This window comes from Sylvia atricapilla, chromosome 2, assembly GCF_009819655.1.
Source record: "Sylvia atricapilla isolate bSylAtr1 chromosome 2, bSylAtr1.pri, whole genome shotgun sequence".
NCBI classification, from domain to species: Eukaryota; Metazoa; Chordata; class Aves; order Passeriformes; family Sylviidae; genus Sylvia; species Sylvia atricapilla.
Window position 1 is genome coordinate 42,882,822 of NC_089141.1, and position 14,204 is coordinate 42,897,025.

General features: G+C 43.0%; 1 protein-coding gene across 1 annotated transcript; it reads right to left on the reverse strand.

The window, feature by feature from the left end:
- Positions 1 to 1,192: 1,192 nt before the first annotated feature.
- LOC136357615 (gap junction beta-6 protein) lies at positions 1,193 to 11,955 on the reverse strand. The gene is made up of 2 exons (XM_066313042.1): positions 11,841 to 11,955; positions 1,193 to 3,009 (listed from the first exon to the last, which is right to left on the reverse strand). The coding sequence occupies exon 2, from the start codon at positions 2,985 to 2,987 to the stop codon at positions 2,196 to 2,198; it is 792 nt and encodes a 263-aa protein (XP_066169139.1). The 5' UTR covers positions 2,988 to 3,009; positions 11,841 to 11,955; the 3' UTR covers positions 1,193 to 2,195.
- Positions 11,956 to 14,204: the final 2,249 nt, after the last annotated feature.

Genomic DNA, 14,204 nt, shown 5'->3' on the forward strand with positions numbered 1-14,204 from the left:
AACTACCCCTTCTCCACTTGAAGAATAACATACCTACCTCAAGGTGTTTCACAGGTTTATTGGCATTCAGCATAGGGCTATTTCAAATTGATCACTAAGGAGGTAAGATGCATTCAAGCATAATAATTAACTGATCTCCATTCATCTTCACGATATGGTATGTGATCCACAGATGTCCCAGATGAAAGTCAAGTCTCAAGTTGTTCCATGAAACACAGTCCTGGAAGAGAGGCTTTATCTCCTCCGCACCTTGGAACCACCACTCTGCTTGTGCCCCATGGCAGACTATGGGGTGATGCGGTGAGGTACAGCCTGAGCACCCACCTTCTTGACCCTAAGGGAACAGCTTCCTTAAATGTGCAGAGAGAACAGTATACAGTAATAGGCTATAGGTGTGTAAACTTTTTCCTCAAGCTTGGTGGTAGACATTCAGAAGACTAGCAGCAATTTCTTTTCACAACAGTGATTAAAAAAGAAAATGTGCTGTGAAGGCAGGAAAGATCAGGAGTTTGCCAGTGGAAGAGAATAGATGACAGGGCTCAGCTCAGGCCCTCATAGAGGGACAGAGCTGACACTAGGTATTTTCTCTCTCCTGTTGCTTGTGCCTGCTCCCTGTTAGGGTTTTACTAGTCACAAATAAAACCAATCCATCAAAGCCCTCTTACAGCATGGACACACACAGACCTGTGCCAGCACCTGTAAGTGTGATACAACAGCATGAGGAAAAGGGCACTCTGCAGTATCTGCTCCTAGGGATACCTGCCCTTTGTTCCGTGCCTTGGAAGAGTAGTTCCATTATACAAAAACAGTGAGAATCATTTCATAAAAAGACAACCAACAAACCAACCCCCAAACTACTGGGGTTAGTGTATCCATGGTGGTGAGAAGTGGCCCAAAACAGGAAGCACAAGACAATAGCTGTTTTGCATTGCACCCACCTCTGACTTTCAGGTTCCCCTGCTTTCACAGGCACACCCCTCCCACAGCCACATACTGCTGCTTGCACCCAGAGTTACGTGTGTATCTCCCTTAGAGTATGGACAAGAGAATTAGGGCATCAGGGCCCTGGATGGGAATGAGGGGTCTCTAGGAGTTATGTGCACTTTGGATGTAGATTCTCTACTTGAAAAATTTAAGTTCCTACTTAAAACTTTGCCTAGCATTCACATATATAGACTCCCACTTCACTAAGAACAGTTAAAGTGTTTGCCTTTTATTCAGAAGACTTGCTCCATTTCCAGTAATACTTTTCTATGTCCTCAAAATCAGACAGACTCTATCATAACAGCACCATCAGTCTACTACAAAAAAAAAGCAAACAAATCAAAACCAAAGAATTCCAAGATGTGATACAGTATAAAGAAACAAGTACAACTAATACATTAGCGAAATAAACATCTACATAGACTTATGTAAGTTGCTATAAAACTGGCAGTATGCAATTAAGAGACTGGTAAGATTACCAGGTCTGCTAGATGTTTAAACAAGTCTACATAGGCTGCAACTATATTCTTGTGCTGTTTTTAGGCATGAGTTTGCACTCAGAATCTAGCTACCTCAATTATCCACACTGGTGGGCTTTCATACAATTCCCCTACAGCCAGAAACACATATGCAAGCATCTCCAGCTACCTGCCCAGACTCAAGCAGCACTTGCAAAGCTGTGGAGATGTATGTAGCCTATTGCTGTCTCTTCCCTAGGAATATGGTATTACAGGGTTCATTCACATATGCCTGGTTAAGAAATAAAACAGTCAGTTGCATACTATAACACCTTAAGTAACATGGAATCTTAGATTTTAGAAAAATATTTTAATCATCTGTTCACAAATAAAAACTATCACTATTACAAAACATCTTGTAATACTAGAACACCTAGCTTGGAAAAAGTTTTGTTCTTATTGCTGTTGCATTTAGTTTTCAGGAGCTGTGTCAGCATGAAGGCAGCAGTGGGCTTCTCACTTGTCATAGTCAGCTTGTAAGGGTACTCATAGGAAAGTGTACCTTCCTATTTAATCCTCACACAATTTTCACATGTTTAGGCTGCCCTGACTTTTCCCAGACATGTACATCCTCGACATCTGACACTATTCATCAAAATCTCACCCAACTTAGTTTCATACAACAAATTTCATTTGCAGCCTTTAAATAAAACATTCACTCCAAAAAGAGTGAACATCAGCATTGACATCACCTTAGCTACTTGAAAACCCTATAACTGTGTTCTGGCAGCTATCAGATATTAACTCATTCATTTCATTTTGTTTGGTTTCTTCCTTATTCTCATGGTTGGGTTGCTGTTTCGAATTTCCAGCTTTTTTAGACCTTCTGAGGAAAAACTTTGTCAGTAAGTAACACAATTCAGCCACATTTAAAAGAATGCAAATGCTGGACACAGCAATCATGAAAATAGTGAACACAGTCTTTTCAGTAGGTCGGGAGACAAAGCAGTCCACAGTGTTGGGGCAGGGCCAGGCATTACACTTCATTAAGCGAGGCATTCGGAACCCATCGTACATGAAATAAAATGCGTACATGAAGACGGCCTCAAAGATCAGTCTGAAGAAGATGCTGCTGGTGTACGTCCACCACAAGGAGCCCTCGATACGAAACCTCTGTTTCCTGATTTCTTCAATGTCCTTGAAGTCACATTTCTGGTCTCCTTTCCTGAACTGCCTTTTCTTCTCATGCCTCCTGTAAGCCACGTGCATGGCCACCAGCAGCGCAGGTGTGGAGACAAAGATCAGCTGCAGGGCCCAGAGTCTGATGTGAGAGATGGGGAAAAAGTGATCATAGCAAACATTTCTGCAGCCAGGCTGAAGTGTGTTGCAGACAAAGTCATCTTGTTCATCTCCCCAGACTTTCTCTGCAGCCACAACCAGGATCATGATCCGGAAGATGAAGAGGACTGTGAGCCATATCTTCCCGATACTGGTGGAGTGCTTATTTACACCTCCCAAAATAGTATGCAGAGCTCCCCAATCCATTGTCTTGTTTCAATCCTCTGACCTATGACAAGACAAATAAACAAAACTAAGATTAATCAAGACAGGAAACGAATACCAGCAAGCATGTGGTCTAAAATAAAGGGAATATATAATTGTAGCACATCCACCGGCTGTGGTAGAGTTTTGTTGACACAGTGGGCTTACCTACAACTAGTCATAAATAATAACCTGATCACATATCAGCAGGTAATATTTCATACTGGATTACACACATGGCACCACATTAATTTGACTCCTAGGTGTATTTGCCAATGCCACACTAAATAAGAAAGATGAGAAAACGACAAACACAGCCTTAAATTAAAAGATACACCTTCTAGTAGCTTAATAACAGAAAAAAATAATAGAAAATATCAGAAGTAAGGTAGATGTTATGTTAAAAAGTTAGATAGAATTCCTATATAAATCAAGGCCAATTGGTTATCCTTATCTTTAGAGTGTAAATAATTATTTGAGTATATTACAGCAATAAAGACAGACCTTGAATAACTATTGCTGATGCTCTGCACCTTTTATGAGAAGGTCTGGATAACCTGTGTTCACCAATTTAAAAAGCGTGACTGCAATCTTAGTCAAAGCAAACTCCACACCAGCTTGAAGCAATGAAGGTAAAATCTTGGATATAATCCATTTTGAGCTGGACATTTAAAATCAGTGCTTTAAGATTCATTCCAAAATTGCTTTTTTTCCATTGACTACAAAACGGGCCTAGAGTAACTAGATAAGGACTCCTCCATTATGAATGCCTGTCAGGCTGGGTTTTTTTCCCCCCTCATAACACAGACTTCATTTATCCTAGATTTGGGGAGATATTTCAGAAGAATGGTATAGTCAACATTTGAAGAGTTCGGACAGGCCAGCAGCAGCTCTGAGACATTTTCAGCAGAAGCATATTTCCAACAGGTGAGCTTCAAAGTGCTATCCTGTAAAGGTTTAAGGACTTCACCTTTGGTCTCCTCAGGAACACCACAATTGTCTGTATTTTCACAGCTTCTACAAACAGCTTTTCACAGAGACCATTCAGAGGCACTCCAGCTGTCTCCCCCCACCCCTCCATACAGATTTACAAGAAGTTAGTTTGCAAGCTACTGTGTATTCAAGAAACTGGCATTTCTTGTGCCAGGACCCTCTGAAGAGTGCCCACAGATCTCCTGGCTCTGATATTGCTCATGAAGGTTTGCATTTCACAACTTCGTTAATTCAGTTATATCTCAGAGCCCATATTTCTTTGGTATTTACAGCACAAGGGACCAACAAGCAAAATCATCTTTTCAAAGTTGCTTTAAAGAGCAGCTACTGGCAAAAAAGTCACCATGAATCTCAGGATTTTCCTGATTCTGACCTGGTTGACACTGCATGAGGAAGAAAATGACATTATTTTGTAGTTGTCTTCCACATCACACTCCCATTCTGAGTAATGTCAAAAACCTTCCTGGTTTACAGTGAGTTACATATAATCAATAGGCCACACTGAGTATCAAAGTACACAACTCCTCAAAGAAAATGAGGACACCTAATTGCTGCGTAACACAATGGTATCTTTTCCTTGAGTTACAGGGATTTAAATGTAATCTCCCTTCACTAGTTCCATAACCTGCATTTCCCTCAGATCCTGCTAGTTGACTGTGTGGAGTTATACTCCAGGATGTGAACACAAAGGGGAAGATCTGAGATCGCCTTCAAATTGGACAGAACTTTCCCTGAGCTTCCTTCAGGATGCACAATCTATATGGGCTACTTCTGTATGCGACTGAAAACAGTCCTGAAACAGACTTACCTTGCTATCCTGCCAAGTTATTTTTTCCAGGAAGATTCTTTTTTCATTAGCATAGTTACACAGAGTCTCTGTAGGTTGACAACCCCATGAGGACACAGGAAAGACCCTTAATACCAGAGATCCTTCCTAAACATATCAGCTGGATTTTTAACCATTTCCACACCTTTTTCTGTCATCTAATTGATGTAAATTCTTTCAGAATTTGCCTCAGCAATTATTGCCTTGTTAGAGAGACAGTTACAACGTTTTTGTGTTCTCTGTTACTATTACACACATATGGCAATTACAGTACTTACAAAATGACACTACAACAAAGTATTATGACTAGAAATAGTCATATTATGAACATTTGAAAATAAATCCTGTAGATAACTGGCACCAAGCAAACCGTATTAGACACATTATCCACGTAGCCTGTAACTCCACAAGAGTCCTTACTTTCTTCTCAGTCATTTCATCTTCTCCTCCCTGCCTGTCAACCATCTTCTTAGAGTGAAAAGGCTGTGAAGTGAAACCTGTGTATCTGCTCCTCATAAGCCCTATTTCTTATCTTCACATTTCACTGCACACCAATAATGCCACCATTTTGTTATAACTTCACATGGATTTGTTTCCTCCTCCCTGTGCAGAAGGAGATTTAAAATACAAGCTCCCCAGTATGTAGTTAGCTCAAAAAGCTCCCCTAGCCTTGTTTTCTCCTAAGGTCACACTATAGTTCATATCCTGTGACTTTGTGAAGGTGAATTATAAAGCCGGTGACTCATCCATAAGTTCTTCCCAGGACTAGTATATTTTGGTTGGTTTGGTTTTTTTAAACCTGATCCATTTCACCAATCTGCTTAACAGCACAGACCCACACATCATCTGAAAAGGACAGCTCCATTTAAAAAAGAACAACAATAAAACAACAAAAATCCCAGACTGCAAATTGCAAAGCACGAGTAAGAATGAGCAGTCAGTGGGAAAGAGGGTTTGGCAAAGCTTTAATGCTGAAGATAATACACACTCTCCTGACTTGCTCCATCTTCTCTGAGAGTGTATTGTGCTTGTTGAGTCAAAAAACTGTGCTTCAATTCTAGCAAAGACATGTCTGTATCTAGATGAAGAAAGAAAAAGCCACCACACTATGAAGAGGCAGTATTTTGCCCAGGGTCTCCTGGTGAAATCCCCCCTCCCTTCCAAAAAAATCTTTGTCTTTCAAATCTGCCCAAAAACACTCCTCCCTTCAACCCTTCCCACATACCTTAACAAATCTTCCAGCGATCTCCTCAGCTCCTCCTGCCACCATCCACCGCTCTTCCCACCGCTTGCTGAGCAAGTCACCAACCTTTGCTCCTTGCTCACGGCCTCTCAGGCTTGTTTTGATGTTGGTGGAGAGTCATATGATTTCTAGGTTTCTCCAGAGTGCTACAGGCACTGATCAGGCACCAGTGAAGTCTCACTATCTTCTCCTGAAAGATGGCAAGCCTAGTGCCATATCCGGGAAGCCTGAAATTGCCACAGTGTCTCCTACTAGCTGGCTTTAAACAGTTCTCCTCAATGCAACTTAGAGGATCCAATGAAGGCAAATCAGATACTGCCAAACCGTCCATCCCTGTCCAGCAAACACAGTGATCCAAGCAGAATTTAACTTGGCCAGGCACTGCCCTTCACACTGTTAAAGCCACCAGTGCAGATCACTCCAACTAAACACCCCATCAGGGCTATCTGTGCTGATGTGATGGCTCATTTACGCTTTACTCACTCAAAAGCTAGAGCCTTGATCACAGGTTCTTATCTCTCTTTCAAATACTTGCTTTCCTTTTCACTAGCTCGTAAAATATTAACTGTCTTGCTGACCAAAGGAGAAGAAAGCAGGAAATGGGTTGGTAAGTTCTATTTTTATAAAGCCAGTCCAGATACCACCTCTGAGCAAATCCTGCCAAATGCTTACAGAAATGTAGACAGCCAAGGACTTACCTAGTTTGCTGGTACAGAACACTACAAGAACACATTGAAGACATGAAAGCTTAGGTGAATTTTGGGGAAAAAAGTAAAGTAGGAATGAGGATAAGGATTGGTTATAAAGTAAGAAACTGGGAAGAACAGAAGACAGCTGATGTTAATGAGGTTGAGTAAATAAGCCTTTCTAACAGTGGAATGCATTAAGTGTTAAATTCGCCTTCACAAAAATTGCAACTGGGCACGAAAACAAGCATTTCCAAGCCTCCACATAGATACCTATTCTACTACTAGCAGCACCTTTTGTTTAATTTCAACAATTAGAGGACCACTGTGGAATATGGTTGTTACAGTTAACAGTTTAAAAGCAATAATAGAAGATCACCACGCTTGACTGAAAAGTTAAGTTACAGAGGAAACAGTTCTGTATGATCACATAACATTGTCACATAAACAGGTGTTTCATGTGGGGTTTGGTGGTTTTTGTTTTGGTTTGTGGGTTTTTTCCCCCACTAGTAAGCTAGACAGAAGCAAGAGAAGAACTACAGTTTAACTCATTCTGTAGTTCCACAGCTTATGGGCAGCATTTTGAGCTCTGTGCTGGCATGGCTAGACTGCCTTCTACTTTAAAGCTAGCTCCTGTAAGCCTACATTAAACCACGATCACAGCACGGTGCATACACCCAGTGAAAATCCCTGCAATTCACAACAGTGAGGACAATCAACACTGAGCTCCCCTGTTTATTAGTACAGCTGGCTTGTTAACACACACCATTTTCCTTTGTTAAAGACTATTGTACTGGAAAATCATTACTCAGTGGCTAAATCTACAGTTGGAATACGGTGAAGGTGTCAAAACAACAGAAGACACATCTCTATTGCAAACATATATATGGTGCTATAGGATATTAGCAAGCAAAAGAAAAAGTAGTCATAAAGTAAGTATTACAATATCTGCTTATGCTACAGGAACATCTAGGAGTCCCATTCAAGAGGAGATCTACAAACCCCTAACTTATGCATAAATTCAGACTAAGATTATACCCTTCTCACCTTCAATTTTCACCTATTTATTTGCTGTATTGAATTTATACAGAAATTTAACAGGTGCTTGCAATGACTCCACTTTTATCAGAATTTTAGTGTACTAAGAGTTACCAGTTTGGTGTGACATTCCACCACTTTCAGCAGCGCCTCCGGATACTGATAAAAGATCAGCAGACTGCCAAGACAAAAGTCACTTTATCCCATGTGGGAATGTGTTAACAAAGATAATCTTTAAGCAAAAAAGCACTGGTCTCAAGTGTCCCTGCATACCCCCCCCCCAAGCTGGGGACAAAGGTAACTCACATACCCGAGAATAGCAGTTTAATGCAGAGCTTTTGCCATAGAAAAGCTTCAGGACATCGAAACTAACTGCTGCACAATTATTACCAAAATTATTTTAAGACCCAACCTAACACAAGAGGTACTGCTGCACTTTGAGGTCTCACATGCATTCAAATGTGCTGCTGAGGCAACTTTCCCTTCAGGTGTGTTGATCTCAACAGCTTCACTGGAGCAGTGGCGCCAAGGAGGAGCTGGTAACCAGCATGGACATCTCCTAGAGCTGCACAATGCTGTGTCATTACTCAGATTTGAAGAACACACTAGTCTGGGTTTCAGCAGTTTTGCATCTGCATGCCACCACCCTGCCACCCTGACATCTAGTTTACAGCAAGCACTTGATTTCTAATGTGCAGATTTTGTTATTCATATTGCTGAGTTAGCTTTGGTGCTGTACTCAAGACCAGTAGCACCGCCAAGGCTGAAGCAAGGAAGCTTCTAATAAATACAGATTAACATCTTCCAAAACACAGCATCCTTTTATTTCACCAAGAAAGGCTGGTACACAGGCTATAGCAATCACTTGCTCAGACTTGATTCCTAATTTGTCAGTCTGCCCCACGCCTCAGTTTCCCAGACATTAAACTAGAGATAACAAAAATCTCAGCATCTCACAGAGCTGTTCTCCTGTAATGCTCTACTGCAATTACATGCTTCACAGGCTCAGTGGACCAAGACAGATAAGTAACAGTTCAAAGCTGGAAGCACAGAGCTTGAATTCAATCATCCAGGATATTCCTGACACCTGAAAAAGAATCAGCTCCCCACATTGCTATAGCTTTAATGCAGAGTTCAAAATGCAAGAAGACAAAGCTTTGAACTTAGACCTTGGCAACTAAAATCCTTTAATAGGTAGCTTCCAGCTATTTTAATTTTACAGCAGTATATTAAAAACTTCAAGGACTTTTATGCAGCTGGAAGACTCTGGAATATCAACAACTCTTACTTCTTTCCTAAAAAGCTGAAAAAGATCAAAGGAGCAGCCAAACAATCACATAAGCTTTTGTAATTCTCTCTAGTAGCTCTTAAACTTTGTTCTGAACACCTATCTCCAGATCGGAGTGGAAACTGGAGAGGAGAAGAGCCATGACAGAGGGATTACAGTATATCTGATTTGACACAAGAACAGGCAAAGACTAATCAGGAACAGGAAACCTCTGACAATTGCAGGTCTGAACACTACAAGCATTGTTCTTTCCTTCTACTCAAGTTTAGGAAAACAGGAGGCATTCTTTGCTCTAATTAATCCCAGCATGAAATCCAGAAAAACCAACAGATTAGGACCCAATTTGTATGTAGTTAAATGTTATTAAATCACGCTACTTAAATATCCTGAGCATTTAAGAGTTCAGTTTCTGCCCATAATAACACCCTTATGACTGTCCCATATTCATGCCCTCACATAATTTTTAAGCCATTTTCCAAGACGCTTGAAAACATCCCTATCTATATTTCACCAGCCTACAAGTATACCTGGAGATTACTCTCCTCCACAACATCTCTGCACAAAAATTCATTCTACTAGTACAAAACAGGAAATCAGAGGTCACACTTGAAGGCATAACAAGACAGCACAAGTCCTGTTAGAGTTTAGCCTGCCTCAGCCATTTTCCCCTGTAAACCTTTCCTTCAAAGTGCGCTCAAAGCTTCTTACTTTAGAAGAAAGCAGAGTACCCGAGGACTATGCCTCTGCTGATACAAGTGTCCTATCTCCCATATCTTAAATAAAGTTTTAGAGATACTGTGCCCCGCTCCCAGTCATCAAAATAACTTTTTAGTTATGACTTTTTAATGTTACTTTTTCTTTTTTAAAGCCTGTTACCTAATTCCTATTTCCAGCCCCCTACACCTAGGCAAATGTCTACAGCCCCTCTACTTTCCTCTAAAATTAGCAAGTCTCTGTTTTCTTTCACACACAGAACTCACACCCTTTTGGGACCACTAATTAACTTATAAACACTAGCATTTTACAATGTACTGCAGCTTTTCCTTGAGCATGTATTTTGTTATTTCATTCATCAAGTGTGAAGTGAAAAGCAACTTTTCCCTTTTTAAAACTCGATTACAGGAAGAAATGCAGGTGTGAGATAAGGAAGAGAATTAGTTTAAACATTCTTTTACCAACTAAGAGGAGACGTGCTTCTTTTTTTCCACATTCCTGCTGTTTTGACAGCAGGTTCTCACCTGATAGTATCACTTCAAGCTTTTCAGTACACAAACTGCTGTTTAGCCAGGCAAGAGTCACAGTTCTCCTTTCAGATACCTCATCAGTTATCATTAAGTAACAATTAAAGTCAGCAAGGAACAGAACAAGGGAAAACACCAAACTATCAGCTTCAACCCATGCTCTTATTTCATGCAGTGCCTGAGACCACTGATTTAACTGGAACTGTTCACAAGAACCAACTTGTAAAAGCATCCTCTTTACTCACAAGTACCCACGGAGGTTATGTAATGATGGTTATGAACTTGTTATTTTTCCAGCTACTAAGATAGTCTGCTATACATTTTCCAATGCACAACTGGGTTTTTTTTTTGCACAAAATAAATGAGACTGCCCAAATAATCTACCTGGGCTGCGCATCAAGGGATGCAAAACAGCAACACTGTCAGAGGCCCAGCTTCAGCAAATTGAGAGAACTGTCCCTGTCAGGACAGAATCAATTTCTCCAGAGAAGTATGCTAATTCATGGGGGTTTACCGTTCCATTTTTAAGCTCTGAGATATGTAATTCTACCCATTATGAGACTGACTGTTCTGGGAACCATCTGAAGTCTCCTAGAAACCCTGACACATGCTCTACAGACATAATCTCTCTGTAAATGCGCTGAAAAGCCCACCTGGAAATTTACATTGCAATGCCTAGTTGAAACACAGAGGTACCACCTTCTTCCAAGCTGAGGCTTGTCCCACGCATCACCTTGTTCTCTAGGGCAGATCTAACCCAACCACACACACATCCTTTTGCCTGCTGTCTTTTCTCTAGGGCTCTTCAAAGGATGTATCTGGCAAGTAGGGTTTCCAGGCTGAGCAGTAGAGGCCAAGAAATGTTAAAAATTATGCAATTCCTTTAACAAAATTAAGGACGAAAATATATTTTATTCTGCTTTTGACTCAGTGTACACACATACAGTGTGGTGATCCCAAACCCAATCTGGACCCAAACCCCCACAATATTTCATACAGGACACAGCCATTAATCACCAAAGTTATATAAGCTGGGTTTAAAAGAGCATTCTTAAGACAAAAGGCCACTTCCTTCCTACAACCCTCTGCCCATCGTCTCCAGTATTTCGAGATTACATGGTGAAAACTAATGGGGTACAACACAAGGAAATAACTTCCTCTGTGGAGAGCAGGGGAGAGATTCTTCAACATGAGAGACTGTGAAAGTAACACCCAATCTAGGAAAGCCGGATGACAGAAAAGCCAGTCATGGCCAGAACTAGCTAGTGCCGGGTGCTAAGCAAGCACTCCTGCCCTTACTCCAGCACGTCCTTCGCATTTTATTTAAGGACTAAGTACTCATTCTTTGTGCGATCTTATCCAGCCCCGATACTTAGAAATATATTTATTTCTGACTCACATCTCATCTCCTATTCCTCCTGTAATTCTAAGGAATGTTTCCAGTGTGTGATCAGACACTCACAGGACCTGTCAGTTTTACTGATGCAAGCTGTTTACCTTCCCGCAGCTCTCTTAACACCTGAAGGCGTGTCGCAAATTACCTGTAAGTGCAGGAGCCTTGATTTTGCTTGGCGTCGGAGCCGGTCGTACGTACTTCACATAACGCGCTTACAGAGAGCTGCTGAGAGGCAAACAAAGATTTGCTGGAAGTTAAACGCGTAACCAACAGAGACACGAGCATTCCCAACCAAATCTGCTGGCGGTGTTTGAGCACTGCCCGTGACGCTCAAGCCGGGGACGGGAAGCGGCGAGCAGGGTAAGTCCCGCCGGGGCGCGGGGCAGCGCACACGGCGGCTCCGTGCCCGGCCCCGCTCCCTCCCCGGCGCCCAGCGCCGCCAGAGCTCCCGGCCGCGCTGCCCCGGCCCCGCGCTGGAGCGCAACAAGTGCGGCCTCAGCTGCCCGCTGGGAGCGGACCTGCCCCGCCGCGCCTCTTCTCTCCCGCCCTTCCTCCCCTCCCCTGCCCTGCCCTGCTCCCCTCACCTGCCTTGCTCCCCTCACCTGCCCAGCGGCGCCCGCTGCTGAGGGGCGCTCACCCCGCCGGGAGCTCCCGGCGCCGCGGCCGGGCTGCGCCGATCAACGTGGCCCCGCTGGCGGCGGCGGAGCGGGCGGCCCCGGCCTCGCCTCGGCGGAGCTTTAAGGTCCCTCCCCGTTCACCTGCCGCCGCTTTTAGCCCGCCCCTCGCCCGTCCCCGCCCTGCTCCTGGCGGGAACCCGGGGCGGGGCCGCCGCTGTCCCCGCCGCTGTGCCCCGCCGAGGGGCTGAGGCCGGCCGGCGTCCAGGCTGAGCCGGGAAGAGCCAAAATAAAGGGCGGGAAGGGCTTGTGTCCGCCCCGGGGCAGCTTCCCGCCGCGGAGGGGCTGACTGGGGGTTGTAGGGGGACACCCTGAGGGGAAGATCAGGGTAACAGCAGATACTTTGGGGGGGGGTTAGGGGAAACGTACATCTAGTTAAGATAAGGGCCGTGTTCCCATCTTGAGGAATCCAGGTATTTAGAAGGACCTTGGGACAGAAAAAAGCCAGGTCTTTTCTCCTGGAAATCATTAAACGAGTTACTGACCAAACACAGAGGGAAGAGCCAGTGGGTTCTGGCTTTTCGAGGTTTGTTTTCCAAGTGCGATTGAAATGCTACAGCAGTGCCCTGCAGACTCTCAGGCTTTCACGGAGCTGTGCATATTTGCCAGTGCAAAGACCTATTTTGGAAAGTTTTCTGTTTCCAAGGAATACAGTTGCTGAGGAAACAATTCACTTTAGGTTCAAAAATCCCTGCCCGAAACTGTGTACCCTGTCTTGCACACAGGCACATCAAACTAAGTAAGTGATCTGTAAACCTCTTAACTAAATTTCCAAAGAAAATGTACACCACAACTGGACAAACAGGACATTTTCTCTGACTTCGGGTGAAAAACTCAAGTGTTTGTGCGTGTTTGGAGTATAAGGACTCAAATGATAAATTATTTCCAATGAAATTCTACTGCCTTGTCTTTCCACCCTCTAGAATACAAATAACCCCTTCAGAAAATATTTAGCAAAAATCAGTTACTTAATTCTGATTTCACATTCAGGAAGAAGAGGTAGGAATTTCTAGCACAAACAGTCTAATACTTGAAAGATAAATCTTTCAAGAAATTTTAAAAAATGTGGTTTAAACATTAGCCTCTGTCTCTTTGCTACTCATCTTTCCTCCCACTCTTTCTTACCCTTGCAGTTACATCCATGGAACCTGTCCATTAGGACCACAGGAAAATTTATGTTGGAAGAGATTTGAGGAGGAGATCCAACCGATTGGGACCCTTCATTAGTTATACCCCATTTAGGGGGAACCCAGGTAAACTGGTTCACTGCAGCAGCTGTAGGATCAGGCCCAAGGTATATGATGTGATGCTGAGCTGGACATGCAGTAAATACCTGTGGGCTGAGTTCACCTGTGCTCAGTGACTTCTGTGGGAGTTGTGTGTTCAGGTGATGTTCAAGGTCCATGTATATGGCGTGTGTGAGGAAGGGAGGTGGCTCTGGGCCTGGCCATGCATCTGCGCTTTCCAAAAGGGAAAGCCCATCTCCTAATGGAAGAAAAGATTTAAAAGGGGCATCTGGAAGTTATGCGTTGTTTTCTCTCCAGTCACACTCCAGCTTGATTCAGTGACCTTGAAAAAAGGACATGTATAATTTTAAGGTGCAAAATACTTTAAACATTGGTTATGTTTAGCTGCAGCAGAGGATTTTAGGTTTTGTGCTGTTTTTTCAAGGCTGTGTTTGCCACCAAAAACAAGTCGGGGTTTTTTGGCAGTAAGAGAAATATTGTGAAAACATAAATCAAAAATTTAAGTCCCATGAGGAGCAGCTTAAGGGAGACGGGGGTGTTTAGCCTGGAGAACAGAGGCTCAGAGGAGACCTTATTGCTCTGTACAAC

What these genes read in the sequence shown, in the direction of transcription:
- LOC136357615 (XM_066313042.1), bottom strand. Translation starts at nt 2,987, where the DNA reads ATGGATTGGGGAGCTCTGCATACTATTTTGGGAGGTGTAAATAAGCAC.